This window comes from Marmota monax, unplaced genomic scaffold, assembly GCF_021218885.2.
Source record: "Marmota monax isolate L192 unplaced genomic scaffold, Marmota_monax_Labrador192_F-V1.1 WCK01_AAM20220418_F8-fsc00108, whole genome shotgun sequence".
Taxonomy (NCBI): domain Eukaryota; kingdom Metazoa; phylum Chordata; class Mammalia; order Rodentia; family Sciuridae; genus Marmota; species Marmota monax.
The window spans coordinates 2,369,288-2,391,610 of NW_026694593.1; the positions used below are offsets into that span (position 1 = coordinate 2,369,288).

The 22,323-nt window shown below is 48.0% G+C and overlaps 1 protein-coding gene across 1 annotated transcript; it reads left to right on the forward strand.

Moving 5' to 3' along the window:
* Nucleotides 1-1,599: 1,599 nt before the first annotated feature.
* She (Src homology 2 domain containing E) lies at nt 1,600-20,992 on the forward strand. The gene is made up of 6 exons (XM_046421951.2): nt 1,600-2,609; nt 5,163-5,289; nt 13,351-13,653; nt 16,329-16,485; nt 16,827-16,946; nt 18,455-20,992. The coding sequence occupies exons 1-6, from the start codon at nt 1,998-2,000 to the stop codon at nt 18,639-18,641; spliced, it is 1,506 nt and encodes a 501-aa protein (XP_046277907.1). The 5' UTR covers nt 1,600-1,997; the 3' UTR covers nt 18,642-20,992.
* Nucleotides 20,993-22,323: the final 1,331 nt, after the last annotated feature.

The window sequence follows — 22,323 nt, forward strand, 5'->3', positions numbered from 1 at the left end:
AAATTACATATATCCACACAAAGATTTGTTCATAGCAGCACTGTTTATAATAGCTAAAAAGTGGAGTGACCCAAATGTCCATTAACTGATGAATACATAAATAAAATGTGGTATATCTATTCAATGGAATGTTACTGGGCTATATAAAAGGAACCAAGCCCTGATACATACTACCACGTGGATGAATCCAAAAAAGGATTCTTGGGAGGGAAAGCCAGACACAAAAGACCATATATTACCTGGTCACAATTATGTGAAGCTTCCAGAATGGACAAATCCCAAGAGCCAGAAAGTAGTGAGTAGCTGCTCAGGGCTGGGGAGAGGGAAAGGTGAATGACCCTTCATCGCTGATGGAAGTGTTCTGAAGTTAGATTTGTTGATAATTGTAAACACACTAAATATGTTTTAAATTTTAAGAATATACTTGAAACTCCTGAATTTTATGATGTGTAAATCATATCTCAATAAAGCTTAAAAAAAAAAAAAAGCCAAGATGTATTTTCAAGGTGAGCTGGCATTTCTTTCCCCTTCCCACGTCACCAGACACCACCCAAACACTACCAGAAGGTGGCCTGCACCATTTCATTTCCAAGGCTGGTATGTGAAGGTTTAGAACTCCGCAGGAGTCCCTGCCGCACATTCAGTTTTTTAAATGAAAAGGGACCCGTTAAATTGCTGAGGCTGACTTTGAATTCGCGATCCTCCTGCCTCAGCCTCCTGAGCCGCTGGCATTACAGGAGCGCGCCACTGCGCCCGGGTAGTTTAAATTTTTTTAAGCGAAGAAAGACTTTAAACTGCTTCGAAGCGGGGTGGCAAGAGCGTCTTTTAACGTAAAAGGCCCCACAGTTGTGCACAAAGTGCTCCCATCTGCACAGATTCAGACTCGCTTCCACCCCATCCTAAAACCCCCGAAGGTCACAACAGCGCGCTCTTCCATCTAGTGGTGGAAATGGGGTGCAGTTTCCCGACTGCCTCCTAGTATCCTGCTCCACCACCCCTCGCTGCGCAGCCTGGGCCTGGAACCAGCAAGCCAGACCTTGCTCCGCAGCCAGGTGCGTGCGCTAAGCCTCGGCCGTACCCCGGCCATACCCGGGCCTTCTCCTGGGAACCCCGCGCAACAGGGCTGAGGCGGCATGGCCTGCCGCGGACAGTCCTAGGTGTTGGTGGCTGCGCAGGGCGGGGAGACCTGGTCCCCCACCGCGGGAGGCTGCTCTCCTCCGCGGATTAGTGTTAACTCGGCGGGGGTCGAGCAGCGCTGTCCCTGGAAGCGACCCCACTGTCCCTACGCAAACCGTGCGTTGTTCGTAGAGAGAATGCAGAAAAGTGACGCGCGAAGTGCTCCTGGCCCCTGAGGACCTAGGTCCCCACTCCCGGCCTGCGACGCGCACGTGGCGCACTCCTGCCGCGCTCAGAGGGCCGCGCCTGGCCGAGGTCCGCGGGTGTAGACTGGCCGTCTGCGCAGCCGCGAGGGTCCAGTGCGGGGCGCGACCAGGGCGCACGTGCAGCCGCGTGCCGTCGGGTGGCCGCTCGGGTGGGCGGGGCCCGCTGGGAGGCGCCAGCCGGAGGGGAGGGCCCAGCGGGGTGGGCGGCCCGCGGTCCGAGCCGTCCGTCGCGGCGCCGGGACACTCCCGCCGCCTCCACTGTGTCCCTCTGTCCCTGGGAGTGTGGGCAGGGCTGCTGGGGGCTTCCGTGGGCTCAGCCTCTCCCACTTCGGGAGGAAAAAGCAGGGGGAAGCCCCCGGCGCCCGGCGCCTCCGGAGAACCGCGGTCCCCGGAGCTGGAGAGGCGCTGAAGACGAGGCCGGGCGGGGCCCAGGGCGCTGTGACTGTCGCCGTCCGTGTCCGGAGCGGCCGCCCGCGCCCGCCCGCTCGGCGCCCCGGGCCCCCAGCCCCGGGCGTAGGCGCCCCACCCTGCCCGGAGCGGGCGACGGCGGCCAGGGGCGCGCGGGGCATCCGTCACGGGGCCTCGCCGCGGCCTCCAGCTCCCCAGCCTCGGGGAATGCAGTGGCCCCCGACCCCTGGCGCCTCTCGCTGCCTGGGCTGGGCCTCCTCGCTCGCGTGCTCCGCGGCCACGACGCTCCTCGGCCGCGCCGGCCAGACCCCCCTCATGGCCGCCAAGTGGTTCAAGGAGTTCCCGCTGAACCTGAAGACCGTGTCCGAGCGCGCCAAGCCCGGGGGCGCGGGCAGCGGCAAGCCGCGCAAGAGCGCCGAGGCCAGCGGTGCGGGGCCCGTTCCCGGCAAGGGCCGCAAGAACTCGGCGGCCGAGCTGGGGGCCGGGAGGGCCGGCGGCGCCCCCAAGGACAGCCGGCTGTCCCGGGACAGCCTTCAGGGTCTGATTCAGGCCGCGGCGGGCAAAGGCCGCAAGAACTCCCGGGCCACGGAGGAGGAGCCCCACCGGGGCACGGCCAAGAGCTCGGGCTGCAGCACCTACATCAACAGGCTCATCAAGGTGGACACCCAGGAGAAGAACGGAAAGAGCAGCTACCCCGGCGGCGGCGGCAGCAGCAGCAGCACCAGCAGCACCAGCAGCAGCTGCTCCTCTGCGTCCTCTTCACCTTCCTCCCTCGGCCCCGAGCTGGACAAGGGCAAGATCATGAAGCAGCAGGACACGGTAAGAATTCACCCTCCCTCGAGCCACTTCGCAGTGCCAGGGGACCACCGTGAGCCCCTGAGCAGGAGGCTTCACACCTAAGAGAAAGGGAGGCTGGACCCCCAAAGTCCGTCCCCCCCTCTCGAGCCATCCTTTGAAATCATTCCAGTATATATGATCCTGGAAAATCCTCATCCTCGGGCTGGAGGACTTTGCAGAAATGGACTAGTAAATGTATTTAGTGTTTGGGGCTTTCTGCTGTTGTTGTCTTGTTTTGGTACCAGGGATTGAAATACTCAGGGACACTCCACCACTGAGCCACATCCCTGTATTTAGTTTTGTTAGTTTAAAGAGTAATTGAAAGTGGTAAATTGGCCCCTTTATAGATGTGGTTTATTTTAATTTTGACATCCAGGGCATCTGCAAAGCTAGACTTGTGTATGCCTATCCTAGAGCATAAGGAATGGTCACCTCTTAACTGGGTAGGTGTGGATTTGGAAGCTTCAGGAAATGGGGGGGGGCACCCACTTCTGGGCTGGCTTTGGGATTTCATCATCCCCTGCAGTTACACCTCATAAAAGGTTTCTCAAAATTTCAGCAACCCTGCAAGATGACAGTCCTTCCATTCATTCCGCAGACATTTGCTGTGCAGTAGTCATATAGGATAAGGGACACAGGGTACTGAAGCTTAAGGGACTATGACAAGGAAATGCCCTTAGGGAAATTACTGAGCAGGAAAGAAGAAGGTACTTCCTGCTTCTGATTCACTGGAGGTTTTCTGGGTGCTGTCCAATGTGGGAAAGTAAGAAAAGGGATGTGGACATGGGAGGGGACTCTGCATTCTTTTTTTTTTTAATTTTGTTTTAGTTGTTGATGGGCTTTTTAAAATTTTTATTTATTTATATATGGTGCTAAGGATTGAACCCAATGCCTCACACATGCGAGGCCAGCGCTCCACCGCCAAGCCACAAACCCAGCCCGGACTCTCCATTCTTACAGGAATGAGCTGATTTGGTTGGTTGGTTGGTTGGGTTGGGTCATTTCTCTTCCACATGAAAGAGGGAGAAGGAGAGGGGAGGGCTCAAATTGAGATCTTAAGACTCATTCAGGCAAGTGCTTCCTGTCATAGGAACTTTAATTTTTTTCTTGTGAGCCTTCAAACATGCTGCATACCTGGACAGTTAGGAACCTGTAGCGCAGACCACGCGGCATGCTCTGGGCACCTGCATTCATTCCTCCATTCAGTTCTGCCCCCAGTATTCACAGCGTGCCGACCCTATGCCAGGTGCTGATAAGAGAGAACAGAAAGATGGACAGGACCCAGCCCATAGGTTACTTGGTGTCCACCTGACCAGGGACCTAGTATCCCGTCTGTGCCTTGCAGCTGCAGTGCACATGTTGGTGGTCAAGGAGAAGAGATGGAGTGAGGGGTCATCACAGTCCTCCACAGGCTGCTGGCTGTTTCCTGGGCACCACTTCTGGGGGTCTGAGGTTTCTTGGGCCATCTCCCCCCTGGTGGAGAACTCTTCTCCTGACCCCCTCTTCACTTCTCCCTCGTTTATCTTCCTGCCAGCTCCAGTGGCTCTTCTCCAGGAACTTTTTGGAGACAGTTTTATATCAGAGGTGGTGGAATAGGTCCAGAGCTGCTTTCCTGAAAAGGGTCACTTGTTTTTGGTGTTGTCACCCAGTCACTGCAGAATAGAGTTATGGCACACACCTCTCTCTAGGTACCTTCCATTTTGGAAAGATAACTGTTCTCAGACACAAATACCATCAAAACCATCTGATGATCTCAGAGAATCAAGCTGCCTGTGAATTGCTGAACCTTGAACTCCTATAACACTGTTCAGCATTATTTCTCCTTCATGAAGTCTGTCTCTTTTAGAACTATTTTAAAATTCCTTGAGGGCAAGAAGCAAGTCTTGGGTTCATTTTGACTCCCTCACCATGCTCATCCCCGCGTGCTGGGGAATGACTGGCTGACTCACTGTGACCGGTGCTCAGCTGACTGGGCTTGAAAGACCCACAACCCGGGGTATGTGATAGACCAGTTAGTCTTTTCTTTTTGTCTTTTTTCCTTTTAGGTAGTGAGGATTGAACCCAGACATCAGTGGCCCTTTTATTTTGAGACAGGGTTTTGCTAAGTTGCTGAGGCTGGCCTTGAACTTGTGGTCCTCCTTCCTCAGCCTCTCAAGTCACTGAAATCACCTGCACCACCGCCCAGGCTCCAGTTCACCTTTTTATATGCTAAGCCATAGACACCCTGTATTTCCCACTGCCCACTCACCCTCTAACTGACAAATGCTTTATTGCTTGGGGAGAGAAAAGAAGGTAAGAGGAATTTCGGGGATAAGTGAAAGAGTGTATAGGAATGGTTGCAAATCAGTTGTATCACCAAGATTAAAAGTAAGTCGTTTGTCCAGCGGAGACGCATGGTCAAGTGTGAAAGCTGTCTGGAACCCGCGGGAGACTTTGATTCTCTTCAGATCTGCAGGAGATTTCAGTAGCCGTCTTGATGGCATTACCATTTGGTATATGATCACCCTTAGTAACTGTCCTCTTGTTATTTGATAGGTCATCATTTTAGAAGACTACGCTGACCCTTACGATGCCAAACGGACAAAGGGTCAGCGGGATGCAGAGAGAGTGGGTGAGAATGACGGTTACATGGAGCCCTACGATGCCCAGCAAATGATAACAGGTTTGTGACAGGGGCAGAAATCTCACCCTCCCTTGAAGTGTTATAATATGGTAACCAGAGTCTATTTGGGGGAAGGGGAGAAAGCAATTAAGCCAGATCCTGCTGAGCTGAAAAAGCAGAAATTAGACCCCAAACTAAAATGTTGGCTTAGGGACCTTCCCAGGTTTAGAATCGGCAGTTTTGTTTTTCTTTTAAGTTTTTCTGATTCTATGCCGGATGACACTTGGGAGTTTGCACACCTGCTCAGAATGTGGTCTCCAGTTTTAGGGTTAGTTATATATATTTCTTGGCCACAACTCAAAGCTTTGACGTCCATAGTGGGAGTTATAAGTCAGGACCAAGAGACAAATACATCCTTAAGGGATTTCAAGTTGTGAAAAGTTGCCACCATGACATAAACCTCCATATTTTAGTAGATTCTTTTCTACTAAATTGGAGCACCGTTTCAAATTACTAAGGAATAATTAGCAATCACTGTCACTAACCAGCCATCCCACCTAAAATCAAACCAATTTTTAAGACTGATTTTTTTTCAACTGAAAACTATTGCAGTTGTGAGCTAAGCCAGCCCGCTGTCACTTTTGATGTCAAACTTTTCCCTTTTGTACGCAGTGCTCTTCAGTTGGTATTAACGAGGCTTAATCAAAAGGATGCAGACTACTTATTTGATTTATTTGGAAATTTTAGAGTCAATCACTCATTCACCTAATCTGTATTGGAAAATGCAGCTTGAGTGTTGACTCAGGGGAGTTGTTCCAGTGTCCTGGGGTTCATGCCTGGGAAAGGAGCCGTTGGTCACCCGTTAGAGACAGTTTGAACAGTTGAAAAGCCCAGGCTCCCTCCGCCAGTTTCCGCGCGGTGAGCAAGGGTCAGTGGCAGGGCCTGGAAGGGCCGAGACCGAGACCGGCGCAGAGTGAACAGGGGCTGGCGCAGGAAAGCTGGGCTCTGTTTCCTGCCTCTCTGCTTACAGAGATAAGGCATCCCGTTTGGGGAGGGTGTACCCTGGCCAGGCTGTGACCCTCAGGTCACCGGACTGTGACCCTTAATGAAATCTGTGAATGAGAGGAAGTGAAAATGAACTTAGTCAGAATTTTAAAAAATATCAGCGGCTTGAGAGGAACAGGGAAAGGATTGGCCTTTACATACGACTGAGGGAAAGGATTCTCTAAAAAGAAAAATAAGTTCATGCTTAACTTTGATTCACCTTTCTTTGTCTTTGGGTTTTGGTTCTTGCCTTTCTCTTTAACTGGAGTAGGCGGTTGATCTGAACTGTATCGGCTGTTTATCTGGGAGTCCTGCTGATAACAGGGAAAATGCTGTGTTTTAAAAAACTGAATATAGGTTGGTTGGTTTGTTTTAAGTAATCCCCACAGAGAGTTCTATAAGCTAGGGGACTGCAATACTGTCCCTCTTGGTACAGGGTGAAAAAACAAGACCTGAGGGATTCATACTTTTCTACAATCACAAGACTTTTAAATAAGACACAGAGCGGGAATTAGAACCCAGATCTCCCACTCCAAACTGAGTGGCCTGCCCCCCAACACCACGAGGCGCTCAGGCACACTTGAAATGGTACATGCAAAAGCACTGTGAACTTGACCCATGTGTAGGGCATCTCCCCACTCACTAAGAACATTACAGACATTTAAAGTCAAAATTTTGTGGCACATGTTTGTAATCCCAGCAACTTGGGAGGCTGAGGAAGAAGGATAACAAGTTGGAGGCCAGCCTTAGCAACTTCGCAAGACCCTGGCTCAAAAAATTTAAAAATAAATAAACAAACAAATATCTAAAAAGTCAAAATTGTCCAACATGAAATAATATAATAATAGTTAGCATTTAATATTTGAGTTTTATTGTCCAGATTCTGTCTTAAACAATTTGTGAATAAATTCATTTAAGAATACAAAACTAATATACTCCTTTGGTAAATAAATTCAAATTTGTTAAAAATCTAAATTAGTAGCTTTTTTAAACTAGTAATATAAGTATATAGTATTTTGTTCTTAAAAAGCATTATATTAGCTGGGCGTGGTGGTGCATGCCTGTAATCCCAGCATCTTGGGAGGCTGAGGCAGGAGAATTGCGAGTTCAAAGCCAGCCTCAGCAACTGTGAGGCACTAAAGCAACTCAGTGAGACCCTATCTCTAAATAAAATACAAAATAGGGCTGGGGATGTTGAGTGTCCCTGAGTTCAATCCCCAGAACCAATAAAATAAATAAATAAAGCTATTTTTTTAAAAAGCATATAATAGTGATCTTAAGAATATTTTATTATTCGTTAAAATATATATCACATATCTTGATCAATGTGGAGAATCTACCTCTTAGTCTACTCATACACAGCTGGACAGAAAAACAGGAAGTGAGTTTATGGAAGCTAGAAATCAAAGATTTGCTGCTATTTTTTTTTAACCTTTTACTTTTTTTTTTTTATTCAGTTCCTTGTATGCTTAGTGGTCAAGTCCAAATTTCTGAATTTTTCTGTTTGTTTTTATTTCATTTTTTTGCAGTGCTGAGATCAAAACCTGGACTTTATGCATGTTAGGCAAGCACTGTACCACTGACCTATATTCCTGGTCCCAGGCATTACTTTCTACTAATAAAATTTTGGAATATCCTAGCATGTATGAGGCCCTGGGTACAATCCCTGGCATTGAAAGAGAGAGACTTTATGAATAAATTATCGCTGAGATTTATTCAAAGGATTGTTCATAAAAAGATATGACTATGAATACAAGGCAATGTTAACGTAAGGTTGTATTGTTTTTCTGCTAAATTAGCAGGAACATTTTAGCTCAGTACTTCACAGAAATATCCTACATAATTTAGCATTATGATTGTTAGCCACTCGAGCATTGGATGGGTCTTTAGAAGTTTCCTAAAGTAGCCATTAGTTAGCATGAAAATTCTTTTTGGGCTTGGTATCATACAGCTGCAAGTCCAGGGCTTACTGGCTGCCAGACTTACCCAATTACCCCACTAAATCCTACAATAACCCTGTAAGATTGGTTTCTTCTACACAGTTGAAGAAACCTAGGTTCAGAAACATGAAGTAACTTGTCCAGATTCCCCAGCCAAGAGGGGACCCATACAAGGTCATTCAGCAACCTTTGGTTTTGGCTCTTGAGCACTGGTCAAAGATTATTTTTAAATTTTTATTTTTTTCTCCCCAAATGGTTGTGTTGGTTTGTTTAAATAGACAATCTAAAGGAGAACTCAATATTGGGGTTTGTATTTTAAAAACTATCATAGAAAATAAATACACATGGCACATGGGCACTTTTTTTTTTTTTTTTTTTTGAAGTGCTGAGGATCAAATGGTGGGCCCCACTCATGCTAAGCAAGCACCTATCACTGTGCTACATAAATCCCCAGCCCAGATGTCTTGATTTATCTCTAATTTCCTTGTTAAATGTCAGGGTTTCTGAATTATACTGGCTTTTTTTCCAGATATTTATTTGATAAGAAAATATTAATTTCATATCAAAAGCTTAAACACTGATAAAAAGTAAAAAAAAAAAAAAAAAAAAAAAAGTTGCCTAGGCTGAAATCGTGGTGCATGCCTGTAATCCTAGCAGGATTCAGGAGGCTGAGGCAGGAGGATCACAAGTTTAAAGCCAGCCTCAGCCATTTAGTGAGGCCCTAAGCAACTGAGCAAGATCCTGTCTGAAAAACTAAAAGAGACTGGGGATTGGGGTTGAGCTGGCTTAGGGGTTGAGCATCCCACAGTTCAATCCTTGGTATCAAAAAGAAAAGAAAAAAGTTGCATAGTATCCCTGTTTCTGATTCCAAGAGGAAACAAGAACCCTATGAGGCTTTATGTTTAATGTTTTGGAAAAAAAATGAAAGGGATTAAGGGGAGACATCTGTTATTTAAAATTGAAATTAATATTTTACTTGAAATCTTCTGAACATGAAGGTATGGCAGAGAAAGCCTTGGGCTCCGGGCAGGTGTGGTGGCTCACACCTGTAATTCCAGCAACTCTGTAGACTGAGGCGGGAGGGTTCCAAGTTATAGGCCAGCCTCAGCAACTTAGTGGGACTGTCTCAAATAAAAAATAGAGGTCTAGGAATGTAGCTCCGGGGTAGAGTGCCCCTGGGTTCAGTCCCCAGTACAGAGAGAGGCAGAGAAAGCATGAGCTCTGGGGTCTGTAATAAATGGCTCCCCACTAACCACCACGTGACGGTGGCCTCAGTGTGCTCACCTGTGAAGGGGACAGCACTTCTGTTGGTGCGTTCTGAGGCTTCCCTGGGATCTCACACCATCCTGTACCTGGCATACCCCCAAAATGTGGCCATTGTTTAGACACTGCAGGAAGAATCAAATCCCATTTTTAAAGAAAATTCTGGACAACATAGAATGATATTAATTGCTAACTGTAAGTAATTTCATTTAAAAAGTTTTCTGCCACGTTTTAAACACGAACGGCATCCTTATAACAGGGAGAACGGGGAGTTCCGAAGTGGGAATCTCGGGCCCCTCAGGTTCTACACCAACCAGCTGCCATTTTAACTGGTGCGGGGCGCCCTCCTCCTCTGCCTGCCGTGTTTATCTGCCGCCCGTCCACTGCACTCTGTTGTCTGCCGCGGTAAATGGCCTCTATCGGGCCAGGGCGTAGCTTCCTCTTGCCATTTCCTCCTTCTCAGGCTTGTTTCCTCTGGAGCCAGCTCTGCACGTCAGGGGCCATTCTCCCTGCAGGAAGGGTCGGCTGCAGCCCCACGATTGTTTCTGTTTCTATGGAGCCTCAGGTTGGGGGCAGCCAGGTGTTGGAGGGGACTGGAAGGTTACTCCCCTGGAAGGGGGAAGGATGCTGTGTCCAAACCCTTTTTCCCCTGATTAAACATTGTTGCCAAAGGTGATGATACTTTGCAGATTCCCCATCCCAAGACCATGCAAAGAAAGGGACGTTCTGAGCTACATGTTTTCCAGCGTATCTCCCAGACCTGGGCCCAGGCTATCCGAAACAGGAGGAGTGTGAGGGCCTCCTAGCAAGGAAAATTCAAACACATGTGTAATAAGAACCCCAGATTCCAATCACCACACCTCATCTGAATGCAAATTTATTGAAATTTCCATGTGAGCTCGACTCCTGTCTTGGGATTGAAATCAACGGCTTCTCGGGCAGAATTGAAGGCAGCACCCTGAGGAAGGCTTTCCCCAGACTCTGCCAGACAGTCTCAACGGAGGGTAAACAACTTCTGATTAGAAACCTAAAAATTCTAAATTCATCCTTTGAATTCCTTTGTGTTTTCTGCTTCCTTCTTCTTAGTTCTTTAGAAAAGTCCTTTTTTTTAAAATGCCAGCCTTATCTTAATTGAACCAAGAACAGAATATGTTTTGTTTCTTGTTCCATATCTCCATCGAGACTAGGCAATGAAGAAAAAAAAAAAAAAAGAGAGAGGCCCTAGGATTGAGAGTCGGTGGCCTGGGACAGGAGATGCCGCTCTGGCCTCAGCCCAAGCCCCTGACCTGGCCTTGGGGCCGTGGGCAGGGGCCAGTCCTGCCTGATCACATTCACAGCATCATGTTCCGATGTGGAAGTTTTCGTCAGAGAGTGCCCTGGGCTTCGTTCGGACCACCTGACTCCTAGGATGTCCCCCAGACCCAGGACACTGGACCCCCGGAGGCGGAACCCAGGCAGCAGGTTGTGTTCCCGCTCACCCAGGTGCTTCCAGTGACCTAGAACCGCACCGAACTGGAGGCAGCTGCTGCCAGGGAACTGTGACCTCAGCCTAGAAATAGAGTCTGCCCTTTTGAATTTAGTGTCCTGATTTCATTCACGTTCCCCATCTGTTGTCTCTCGTTGCGACAGGAGTCCTAGTGAGTCAGTGACTGTCCTCCAGAGAGCAGGACCGTGACTGTGAGAGGGGAAAGTCCTGACTCCTTCATTCCCACAGCACCACCTCGTCTCACCTGCTCAACCCACCCAACATTCTCACCTTCTGGCTGGCACCTCCCCCTCCAGACGCCCTTAGCTGGAGGAGTCCCGGGCTCTGCCTGGGCCCTAGCAGTCTCCCCTCCCTCTCTCCCTTGATGGCTTTCATTCTCACAGTGTTCACATCCATCCGTTGTCACTCCCTGACACGTACCTGCAGAGCCACGTAGTCACCTCCTGGAGAAGCTCTAGAGGACCCTCCCACCCATCCACTCACTGTGTGGCACAGCTGCATGTCCTGCCTCGTAAACAGGCTGTGGGGGTCTCCGCCCAGCCCACCAAACTGGGCGCATAGACACCTAGGGCTGGCCCAGCTGTGGCACCTGACCAGCTCTGGGAGGCCTGAGAGGAGCAGTGGGCAGGAAAGACTTCTCCAGGAGGAGGAGGAGGTGCTGACGTCGATTTCAGAGGCCAAGAAGGTGCCAGACCTTGATGGGTGAAAGACAGGGTCATGTACAGGGCGTTGCAGAAGCTCCATTTGGTTAGAGCGAGGAGTCGGAACGCAGGAGTAGGTTGGAGAGGGAGAGGTGATCTGGTCGTGGGCTGCCTCCACGCCCCACCGGGATTTGCACTTTGAAGGTAGATAGTTGAGAGCGCATGAGGGGTTCCATGAGGAGATGAGGCTTTGTGTGTGGTTGTGACCAGGTAGAGGGCGGGCTGAAGGCCTCCTGGTGGGCATTTACGAGAACCACAGCCTGGTGCTTCTGTGGTGGTCCACACTCTGGTCATCTCCAGCTGACCCCCAAGGCTCCTGGACCCCAGCTGGTAAACACAGCCGGTCCCATCCCACTGTAACTGGTGGTCAGTTGGTTGACAGCAGGGGTTCTCCAGCCGTTTCTAAGCCTCAGTTCAGTACGTGCCTTGGGACTTGCGCTGGCCTGTATCCGATGTCAGCTGTCTCCAGTGAAACACGTGTTCTGCCTCATGTTTATAGAAAAATCCAAACTTCTTGTCTTTGCTGTTGAAACATCTTCACTTCAGCACCTGGCTCACCTGGTTTCATAGCGTCTCCCTCAGCCTCCTTCCCGTCTGGTCTCGGGGCCTTCCGGCTTTCCCTGACTCCCCTGTGGAAACAAGCCCTAGAGTGTCCACTCCATATCCTCACTCTTGCAGCCTCCTCCGCTGGAAATGACCTTTCATATCAACGTCAACTCTCTTCCATTTCTCTTCCACTTGGAGTCAATCCAAGTGGAGTGGCTGAGAGTAGGACTTCTAAAGCCCAACCTCCTGCTTATTGGTTTGCATAATTTCCTTAACCTCTTTATGCTTCAGTTTTCTCTTTTCTAATAATGGAGAAATAATAGTACCCATCTCATAGAGTGGTGGTGGAAATTACAACACTCCTAGAATAGTGCTTAACACATAGGGAGCCATTGATGAATGTCAGCTCTTGAGTAATTATTGTTTTTCCCTATAACACCTCTTTTACTTTGATTTATCCTGCAATTATTAGCCTGATGCATATTTTATGTAAATATGCCTGGCTTCCCCACTATATTAAACTGACTGGAAGAACTCTGACTAGTGCACACAAATAGCTTCTCTGGGTGTGTTTGGAGCGATACTTTGGATATCATAAACGTCAGCCCATTTTTATTAAAATAATTTGATCTGGGGCTGGGGCTCTAGCTCAGTGGTAGAGCACTGCCTGGCCTGCAGGAGGCCCTGGGTTCGATCCCCAGCACCCCAAGACAAAAATGCGTTGATCTGGGCTTCCTAACAAGATGTAACAGCTGAAGGTGACAAGAAAGTCAGACAGGACCAGGAAGTCAAACAGGTGTCCCTGAGGGCACTGCGTACTCATTGGAGGGGCACCCTGGAGGGCCACTTCTTATTCTTTGGAGGGGCACCCTGGAGGCTGCCTGACTTCTGATGTCATTCCTTCTCTAATGACTTGGTCCCATTACCTGGCTCAGGTGAGGAAGGGAGGAAGTCGGGACACCTGCTTTTGCAGTCGTAGCCCAGTTGGAAGGTGATGGAGTCCCTTTAGGAACAATCCTGGAGTTATCCAGCCTCCACCAGGAAAGACAGAGGTCACTGGTCAGCCTCAGCCTCCTCGTCCCCCACCCCACCCCAGTGGCACCTTTTCCTTCAAGGTATTGCTGTGACGCGTGTTTTTCAGAAATCAGACGCCGGGGCTCCAAGGACCCCCTGGTGAAGGCTCTCCAGCTGCTGGACAGCCCCGGGGAGCCCGGCGAGACCTGTGCCAAGTCCGAGCCGCTGGCCAAGAGGCGCAGCTCCAAGGACCTCCCGGGGAGGCCGCCGCAGCTCTACGACACCCCCTACGAGCCCCCTGAGGGCCCGCGCGCAGAGGGGAGGGCGCGGCCCGGGGACAGCCGGCTGCCCGAGGACGACGAGAGGCCGGCAGCCGAGTACGAGCAGCCCTGGGAGTGGAAGAGGGAGCAGATCGTGCGCGCCCTGTCAGGTGAGGGCAGCGGGCCTCGACTCCCTGAAACGCATTTTCTTTTTTAAAATTGATACATCGTTGTGCAAAATTATTGAGTAAACTTATTGCTGTTTCAATTACATGTATGCATTGCAGCAAATGGTCAAGTCAGGGAAATTAACATGCCCACCACTTGGACCAGCTATCACCTCCCGAGTGCGCACTCGTTGCCATCTAAAACGCCCCTCTGTGATCTCAGCGGCGGGAGGCTGAGGCAGGAGGATCGCAAGCTCAAAGCCAGCCTCAGCAACATAGGAGGCCCTAAGCAATCCTGTCTCAAAGAATTAAAAGGGCTGGGGATGTGGCTCAGCGGCCAAAGCACCCCTAGGCTCAATCCCCAATACCAAAATACTACTACTACTAATAATAATAATAAAAACACCTCCGAAGTCCGGGGTAGAACAGTGGTTAGGAGAGTCTGGGGAGGGGATGGACAAGGAGGAGTAGGGAGAGAGATTGGTCAGTGGGACAGAGTCACAGATAGGAGTGTTGTGTTGTGATGATTCAGCTCACAGCAGGGTGAGGATACTAATAATCACATGTATTTCAAAATACCTAAATGGTTTTTTTAAAAAATTTCCCTAGTTACAGATGGACAAAATATCTTTATTTATTTATTTATTATGTGGCGCTGAGGACCGAACCCAGGGCCTCATGCATGCAAGGCAAGGCACTCTACCACTGAGCCACAACCCCAGCCCAAGAGAGGGTTTTTAATGTTACACTCTGACTTGTCTTGTTCTTTTGTCTGTTCTTCCTTTCGCTGTCTCCCTCCCTCTCTCCTCTCCTCTCTTCCCTTCTCTCTGTCTCTTCTCTCCTGGACATTGAACCTCCATGGGCACCCCACTGCTGAGCTACATCCCCAGACCTTTTTATTTTTCAAGACAGGGTCTGGTAAGTTGCCCAAATGGCCTCGGGTTTGGTCCTCCTGCCTTAGCCTCGGGCGTGCCTGGGATTACAGGCAGGTGCTGTCATGCCCGGCTCTATTTTCTCCACGTTCCTTACTGCAAGTTTCTTTTTTCCAAGGAATTTGAGATAGGGATCTAAGAATCCGGCTCTAGTGGAAAGCCCAGGACTGGAGTTGTGCCCTTAATGTTGCATTTTCCCCCCTCAGTACCTTTCTTTTCTTTCCTCTGTGTGCAGCTGCTTTGGAAGTGCTTATTACAACAGTCGGGAAATCGTATCTGACCACCGTCTGTTTATTTCTCCCACTGAAACTGTCAAATTGGGAGCAGGTCCTTCACTCTCCCGTGGTGCTGTTCTTAAGCCTGTTGAATCCTTGGTTATAGTGGAACGTGAGGGTGCTCCCTTGTAATCCCAGCCACACGGGAGGCTGCGATGAGGAGGAGCAAAGTCTGAAGCCAGCTTGGGCAACTTAGGTCCTGTCTCAAAATAAGATAGTAAGAAAGCAGCCGAGGGCGTGGCACAGGGGTAGAGCCTTTGCCCAGCATGTGTGAAGACCAGAGCTCAGTCCCCAGCACTGCCCCAACAGTAAACGCCAATGGAAAAGTGAATAGAGAGCATATTTGATAGCAAACGTTTAAGTCGATTTCTGTGTGATTTTGACCTTGTTTTCAGCAGATCTGCAGGGGTACCTGCTGTCTCTCAGCCCTCAGCTGGGCCCTCCCACAGCTCGCTGTCTTCTCTCCAGTCTCCCTGACACAGCATCTTCAACATATTGTTGGTGGTGTTGTTTCTGGGTTGACTTATTTTTTTTAAGAGAGAGAGAGAATTTATTAATATTTATTTTTCAGTTTTCGGTGGACACAACATCTTTATTTTTATGTGGTGCTGAGGATCGAACCCAGCGCCCCGTGCATGCCAGGCGAGCGCGCTACCGCTTGAGCCACATGCCCAGCCCTGGGTTGACTTTTGTTCATATTTTATTATTAAAACTGTGTTTTGGTACCGGGGACTGAACCCAGTGTGTTAACCACTGAGCCACGTCCCCAGCCCCTTATTCATCTATGTATTCATTTTAATTCTGAGACAGGGTCTCACTAGGTTGCCGGCCGAGGCTGGCCTCCAGCAGGCAGTGCTGCGTCACTGGGATCACGGGCGTGCACCGCTGTTCCTGGCTTGCTCATCTGTCTTCACGGAGTGCTACACACTCTTACAAGCAATGTGCATATAACTGTGTTTGTTCTTTCTTTTTCTGGGGGGTGGTCCCGGGGATTGAACCCATGGGTGCCTCATTCATCCCCAGCCCTTTTTATTTTGAGACAAGGTCTTGCTGAGTTGCTTAGGGCCTTGCCTTGAACTTGTGATCTCCTGTCTCAGTTGCCCGAGTCCCTGGGGTCATAGGCACGCACCACCTGACCTGGTTAGCCTTTTTTTTTCCTGAAAATACTGAAACTTGGAGTTCTTTAAAAGTCCATGCTGAAGCCTGTTGGCTTCCTCTCATACTCTGAAGTTCTTGGATGCTGATCAGTATCTTAAAGAAGAGTGGCTGTCTGTCTGCAGGATGCTGGCAGCCATCAGATAGCAAAGGCAGCGGGGCTCAGCTCTCCAGGTCGTTTTGCAGCATGTTAGAGTCCGTGTTAAAGAGAAAAAGCTTCTTCCCCAGCTAAGGCGGGCGGGGGGGCGGTATTTTTCCTTTGAAGTCTGCCTGCCACCTCTGCTGTCTCGGATGTTAAATGGAGTCTTCCTTCCAGTCCAGTTTGAGGGATCTGAGCGACCTTCCGTCAAGGAGGAGGCCGTGAGGCAGCACCACCGGCAAAAGAGCTGGACCCAGAAAATCTTGAAGCCAGCCCTGTCTGACCACAGCGAGGGGGAAAAGGTGGACCCAGGCCTGCCCCTGGAGAAGCAGCCGTGAGTGTCCTTCCCTGACCCCGAGATAAGCAAGGCCGCGGGTACTGACACCTGGTTCTTTGTTGGTGAACACCTGTCTGAGGGGGGCCTGTTCTTGAAACCCATCTTTGGAGCTCGGTGCATTGTGCGGAATGGACAGTGCATGTATCCCCAGCACCTTGTTTTACAGTGCATTCTCCTTACACGGGGAGAACTTCTGGATGACACTAGCCCTGTTGACCCTCCCTGACAGGATTGGTGGGACCCTCAAGTCTGCCTTCTGTCTCTCCTGAGAGAGAGCCCGCCTGGATTTGCACTTTGATGCTCACAGCACCTTCCGTCTTCTGTCTCCCTCTTTTCAGTTGGTATCATGGTGCCATCACCCGGGCGGAGGCTGAGAGTCGACTACAGCCCTGCAAAGAAGCTGGGTACCTGGTTCGCAACAGTGAATCAGGGAACAGCAGGTACTCCATTGCACTGAAGTAAGTATTTCAGCTTCATGGGCCTCCCTGCCTCAGGGGAGGGTACACCTACCACGGGTAGATCACCAACCCAAGATATGTAGCTTAGCGGGGCACAGTGGTGTGTGCCTGAATCCCAGCAGGTGGTGAGGCTGAGGCAGGAGGATTGCAAGTTCAAGACCGGCCTCAACAACCTTCGTGAGAACCTCAGCAACTTAGCAAGACCATCTCAAAAAAAAAAAAAAGAGAGAGACTGGGAATATAACTCAGTGGTTAAAAAAAAATCCCTGAGTTTAATCCCTAGGGCTAATATATATATAATGCATATGTATTTGTATGTTATATATAATATATATTTATACATGTATAATTTGAAGGTGGTTCACAGGAATGTATCTAGAGAAAATAATATGCATTTAATTAAACTGAAAGTCAAACACAATCTGAATGCAGAATTGGTGTTGGGTAAAGGCTCCAATATCTATTAGGATATTGAGGGTCCTATTTCATGATCTTTGTACCTGAGTCAATTTTTACCCTTCAATTGCCTCATCTGGAATAGGACCTCTCTCAGTAGAGAAATAATTCCTGGTAAAAAGAAAAATCTCTAGCGGGATAGTTCAGTCACTCTTTCATTCCCAACAATTAGGGACTTTCATAAATTGGATCCCTCGATTGTCAAAATGCCAGCTGCAGTTTTGATACCAGTCTCCTCTGGTGAATTAGGAAACGCCGACTTGCCTATTACACCCTCTGTCTAATTGTGCTCAGAAAATTCACTTTGCCTGGTAGGCCTGCTGGAGGGTATCATGGAAATTCTCGTTGCACGGTGAGTTCAGCGGCGCTATATTGGAGGATCATTGTCAAGAGCCCTAACAGCATTTCCTTCCTGAGGAAGCTGAGCCCCTGCAGCTGAAACAATCAGACTGCAGGGGCAGCGAGGGGGAGGGGCCGCGGGCAGCCCGGCTCAGAAAATGGGATAGGCCACCACCAGATACACAATACCAGGAACAGCTCCGCTCGGTTCCTGAAATCGGTGCTTTGAGCCTTCAGTGCCAGCCGTCACTGCATAGAACCAGGAATGGTCTTTCCACATCGGTGGGGGGGCATGGAAATAGTTTTCATCCTTGTTATCATTATTATTAATGTGTTCTTCGGGGGAAGGAAGAAAGAAGAAGCCTGCCGTGAGTTCTGTTAGCGGCAGTGAGGACGGTGAGCTGCAACTTTGCACTTCAGCCCATTGGCGCTTGCACTTAAGCTCTAGTTCTGCAAGTTGGGGCCTTTTTTTTTTTTTTTTTTTTTGGTCCAGTGTCCAGTGACTTGAGTGTAAGAAGGACGAACAACCCAAGGATGACGTGCCTTTAGGCTGCAGTACTTCCCCAGAGCTTCCCCCGAGTGTCTAAGGCATTTCTGTTGGTGAAGAGCAGTTCCAGGAGTGGGAAGAGGACTCTCCGGGGATTGTTGGCTGTGGGGAGAGATTCTCTGCTCACTTGTTCATGTCTCCTCCTTGATTTTTTGTTTTGCTCCAGGACGAGTCAAGGATGTGTCCACATCATAGTGGCTCAGACCAAAGACAACAAGTACACACTGGACCAGACGAGCGCTGTGTTCGACAGCATCCCTGAGGTGGTGCACTATTACTCCAATGAGAAGCTGCCTTTCAAGGGAGCAGAGCACATGGCCCTGCTCTACCCTGTGCACAGCAAGCTTCACTAAGTTCCAGCTAACGCGAGCCCAGGAGGCCACCAGCGCCTAAGAGCGTCTCAGTGGACAAGGCTGGACTGCTCCCCACACCGAGTGCAGAGTGGGACTCACCCCTAAAAGTCAGAAAGTCTGCGATCTTGAGTCCATTGCTAAGTAGCTGTACAATAAGGAACCATCCTTCACCTGTCGCCTCCTCCTCTGAAGTAGGAGGTTCTGTTTGGGGGGGTGACCCTCAGGAAAGGTAAGTCTAGAGTTCAGGGGCACAGAAGGTCTCCAGCAATGTGCGAGTTGTTCCCTGGGATACCAGATCTCTGAACACACCAACAGCGCACACCCCACTCGGCCTTCACCTGGGATCACGTGGACTGGAAGAGCATTTAGTGTCGCACCCCTTAGCAGGGGACTTGGATGGACAGTGGGAAATGTGAACAATGGGCAAGAAGTTGTCTTTCTCCCTCCAGTGTCCTGAATCAGCTCTGTGTTCCTGCAGATCACCACGCTAAGGTGCGGCAAAAGGATCACTTTGTTGGTCAGCTTTTCTAAGAAAAATTGGTCTTTTCTCATTTTCTGTGGACCTTCTTTTAAATAATTTTCCAGGAACCCAATAATATAAGCATAAATGGGCAAGAAGACACCCCAGATCTAGGAATCACCAGTATAATGATAAGCCTTGGCATCATTATCATAATTCTGGATCGCAGAGTAAAATATACCACAAAGATTTCCTTTCGGATTTTTAAAAATTCACAAAGCTCAACAGCCATTTCCTATTGGATGGTTATGTAAAACTTCAGATATCTTTTGTTTTGTCTTTGTGCATTTTAGTTCCCATGGAATCATCTTTAAGTTTGTCTCTAAAATTAGAATTGCTTCATATTTTTAGTAAATTTTTTTTCAAAAACAATTTTGAGATCTGATTGTATGAACTGGGTCACTAGAGTCTGCAAAGATTCTCTTTCTGTACAAAGCAAGCCTGTCCACGCTGGATAAAAGTATTTTAAAGCCAGGTGCTGTGGTGCACACCTGTGATCCCAGTGACCGGGGAGGCTGAGGCAGGAGGATCACAAGTTCAGGGCCGGCTTCTGCAAATTAGCAAGGCCCTAAGCAACTTAGTGAGACCCTGTCTAAAAATAAAAAATAAGAAGGGCTGGGAATGTAGCTCAGTGGTGAAGCACTCTAGGTTCAATTCCCAGTACAAAATAAATAAATAAATAAATAAATAAAATAAATGTAAAGACTCAAATCAGGTGTGGAGGTACACATTTCTAATCCCAGCTACTAGGGAAGTTGAGGCAGAAGGATCACAAGTTAGAGGCCAACCTCAGCAGCTTAGTAAGATTCTGTCTTAAAAATAAAAAGGACCAGAAATAATGTAGCTCAGTGATAGAGTGTTCACCCAGCATGCACAAGGCCCTGGATTCAATTCCTAGCACTACACCAAAAAACAACACCACCAACACCAAAAAAAAAAAAAAAAAAAAACTTTGAGATCGTCCCTAACTACTATTCCTTAATACATTAAATTAATAGTCATAGTATTGTTATCTTTATGATTTACCATGAATTTATATTGCCTATTTATTGATGATGACAACTCTCTGGTGGGTGGCTCTGGAATTAGAACTGTCTTCTGGGGTTCATAATCTGATTCTCAGAGCTGGTCCAGATGAGATGTGCTGACCGTCATCAACGAAAAGTTAACTTTCGTAGCTTATTTCAAATACACAAAAAACTGTTGATTTGGGTAATTTTCAGGAGAGCATAACTTTCCAGTTATTATCATCTGATTCAGAAGTCAGCACATTTTTTGCTTTTTAAGTTTTGATCTAAGTCTAAGAGTTGTGAAGGTTGTGAGATCTTCAATAATGTTTCGTTGTATAAGTCTTGATAGATTTGCTGGGGGCGGGGTACTGGGGATCAAACCCAGGGGCACTTACCACTGAACCACGTCCCCAACCCTTTTTATTTTTTGAGACAGGGTCTTACTGAGTTGCTTAGGGCCTCACTAATTTGCTAAGACTAGCCTCAACCTTGTGATCCTCCTGCCTCAGCCCCCTGAGTCACTGGGATTACAGACCTGAACCACCATGCCCGGCATTGATAGAAGTTTTTAAGTATGTATTGGTTCATGTACTATATCTTTAGTACAAGTTTTTTTTTTTTTTAATTTTCAGCATCCATAGTTCCAATTCCGTTCAACAAGTATTTATTATTTTCTATATGCACATTATTCATTGTGTTAAACTTATTTTTAGGTATACATGCTAGTGATGAAACCTTATTTTTTTTTGCTAACCTTATTCTACAAAGGAAATACAACAATTATCTTCACTTTAATAAATGCTAAAAGCTTTATAAATTTTTTTTCTTTGTGCATTAAATGATTTTTGGCCCATACCCAGCAACTATGATGAATGTATAATGAAATAACCTTTTGAAAATAGGCCTGATGCATGAAGTATTTATTGAGCTTCCATCATATAACTAGGATTGTGCTTCCTCTACATAATTTTGCTGTGACGGTGACGCTCTTCTCTTTATATAATTAAAAGTGGAGGAGACTGGGAGTTTATATATAGTCCACTTACCTTACAACCGCACAGGAAGTTAAAATAAGCAGAAATATAGTAAATTAGTGGAAGCCTGGTGAAGCCGGTGTTAAGCTACTGTTTTCTGCTTAGGTTGTGACACAAGCTGACAAAAGCCAGGGAATTCGCAGCTGGGTGGTGGCATAGAGTGCCATATGTTCTAAAAACAATCAGACCCAGCAGGGAGACCCTAATGGCTTCCTTGTTAAGCCTCCTGAGGGGCCAGCTGATCTGAAACTCTGTGACAGGTTCTCTGAGCTCTGAATGGTTGGGCTTTTAATCAGTTTATCTCCACACAAGTATTTTTCTGCAATCTCCGTTCTTTTCATTCTCTCAGAATATTCTCTGGCAAAATATTGTCTTTTGGCGAATTCTCCCTCAGTGCCTAGATTCCAGCATGTGTAGGGCTGTGTCAGTTCTCCCTTCTGTATCACAGCTTCTTTCCAAAAATTGTTCCGCTCCAGAGTCCTGAGTAACGCACGCAGCTGGTCAGTTTCACCTCTGGGAGGGCAGAGGGCCGCCGGGTGCGTGGTGAGCACCTGTGGCCCAGCCACTCACTCGGGAGGCTGAGGCAGGAGCATTGCTTGAGCCCACAAGTTCACACCCAGCCTGGGCAACGCAGCAAGACCCCTGCTGGGGGAAAAAGGCAGAAAGACATATCTGTTTCCTTGGATTCCACAGCCCTTTCTATCAGGATGGATTTCTTACATTTATGTAACATAAGAATGAAATAATGGAGAAGGTTCAATATGTATACAAAAGGGCAAGTATTGACATGTCTATTCTCTAAGGGGGCAGAAGTGTTTTAAGTTATTCATGGTGCTTTCATAAGAGGCATATGTAGGAAACCCTTCATTCTTCACTGTTTAAAGCCTGCTTTATTGAAATGGTGTTCATTTATTGACCTCTGCTGCAGGATAGGGAGGTGGGAAGATAATGTACAGAGAAAGCCAGATATTTGGGGGGCAGATGGGAAATAGTCCTAATTTGGAAACTGGATTATTTTACAGTGTTATTACTCTGTTATTGGCTCTTAGTATTGGGTACATCTTAACATTTAATTCAGAACAACAACTATGAGACATTCTTTAATTGCTTGTTCTACT

Bases quoted from the DNA above. Each gene is read 5' to 3' on its own strand.
- She (XM_046421951.2), top strand. From the start codon at position 1,998: ATGCAGTGGCCCCCGACCCCTGGCGCCTCTCGCTGCCTGGGCTGGGCC. The intron at 2,610-5,162 runs GTAAGAATTCAC...GTTATTTGATAG, and splicing joins TCATGAAGCAGCAGGACACG to GTCATCATTTTAGAAGACTA. The intron at 16,486-16,826 runs GTGAGTGTCCTT...CCCTCTTTTCAG, and splicing joins CTGCCCCTGGAGAAGCAGCC to TTGGTATCATGGTGCCATCA.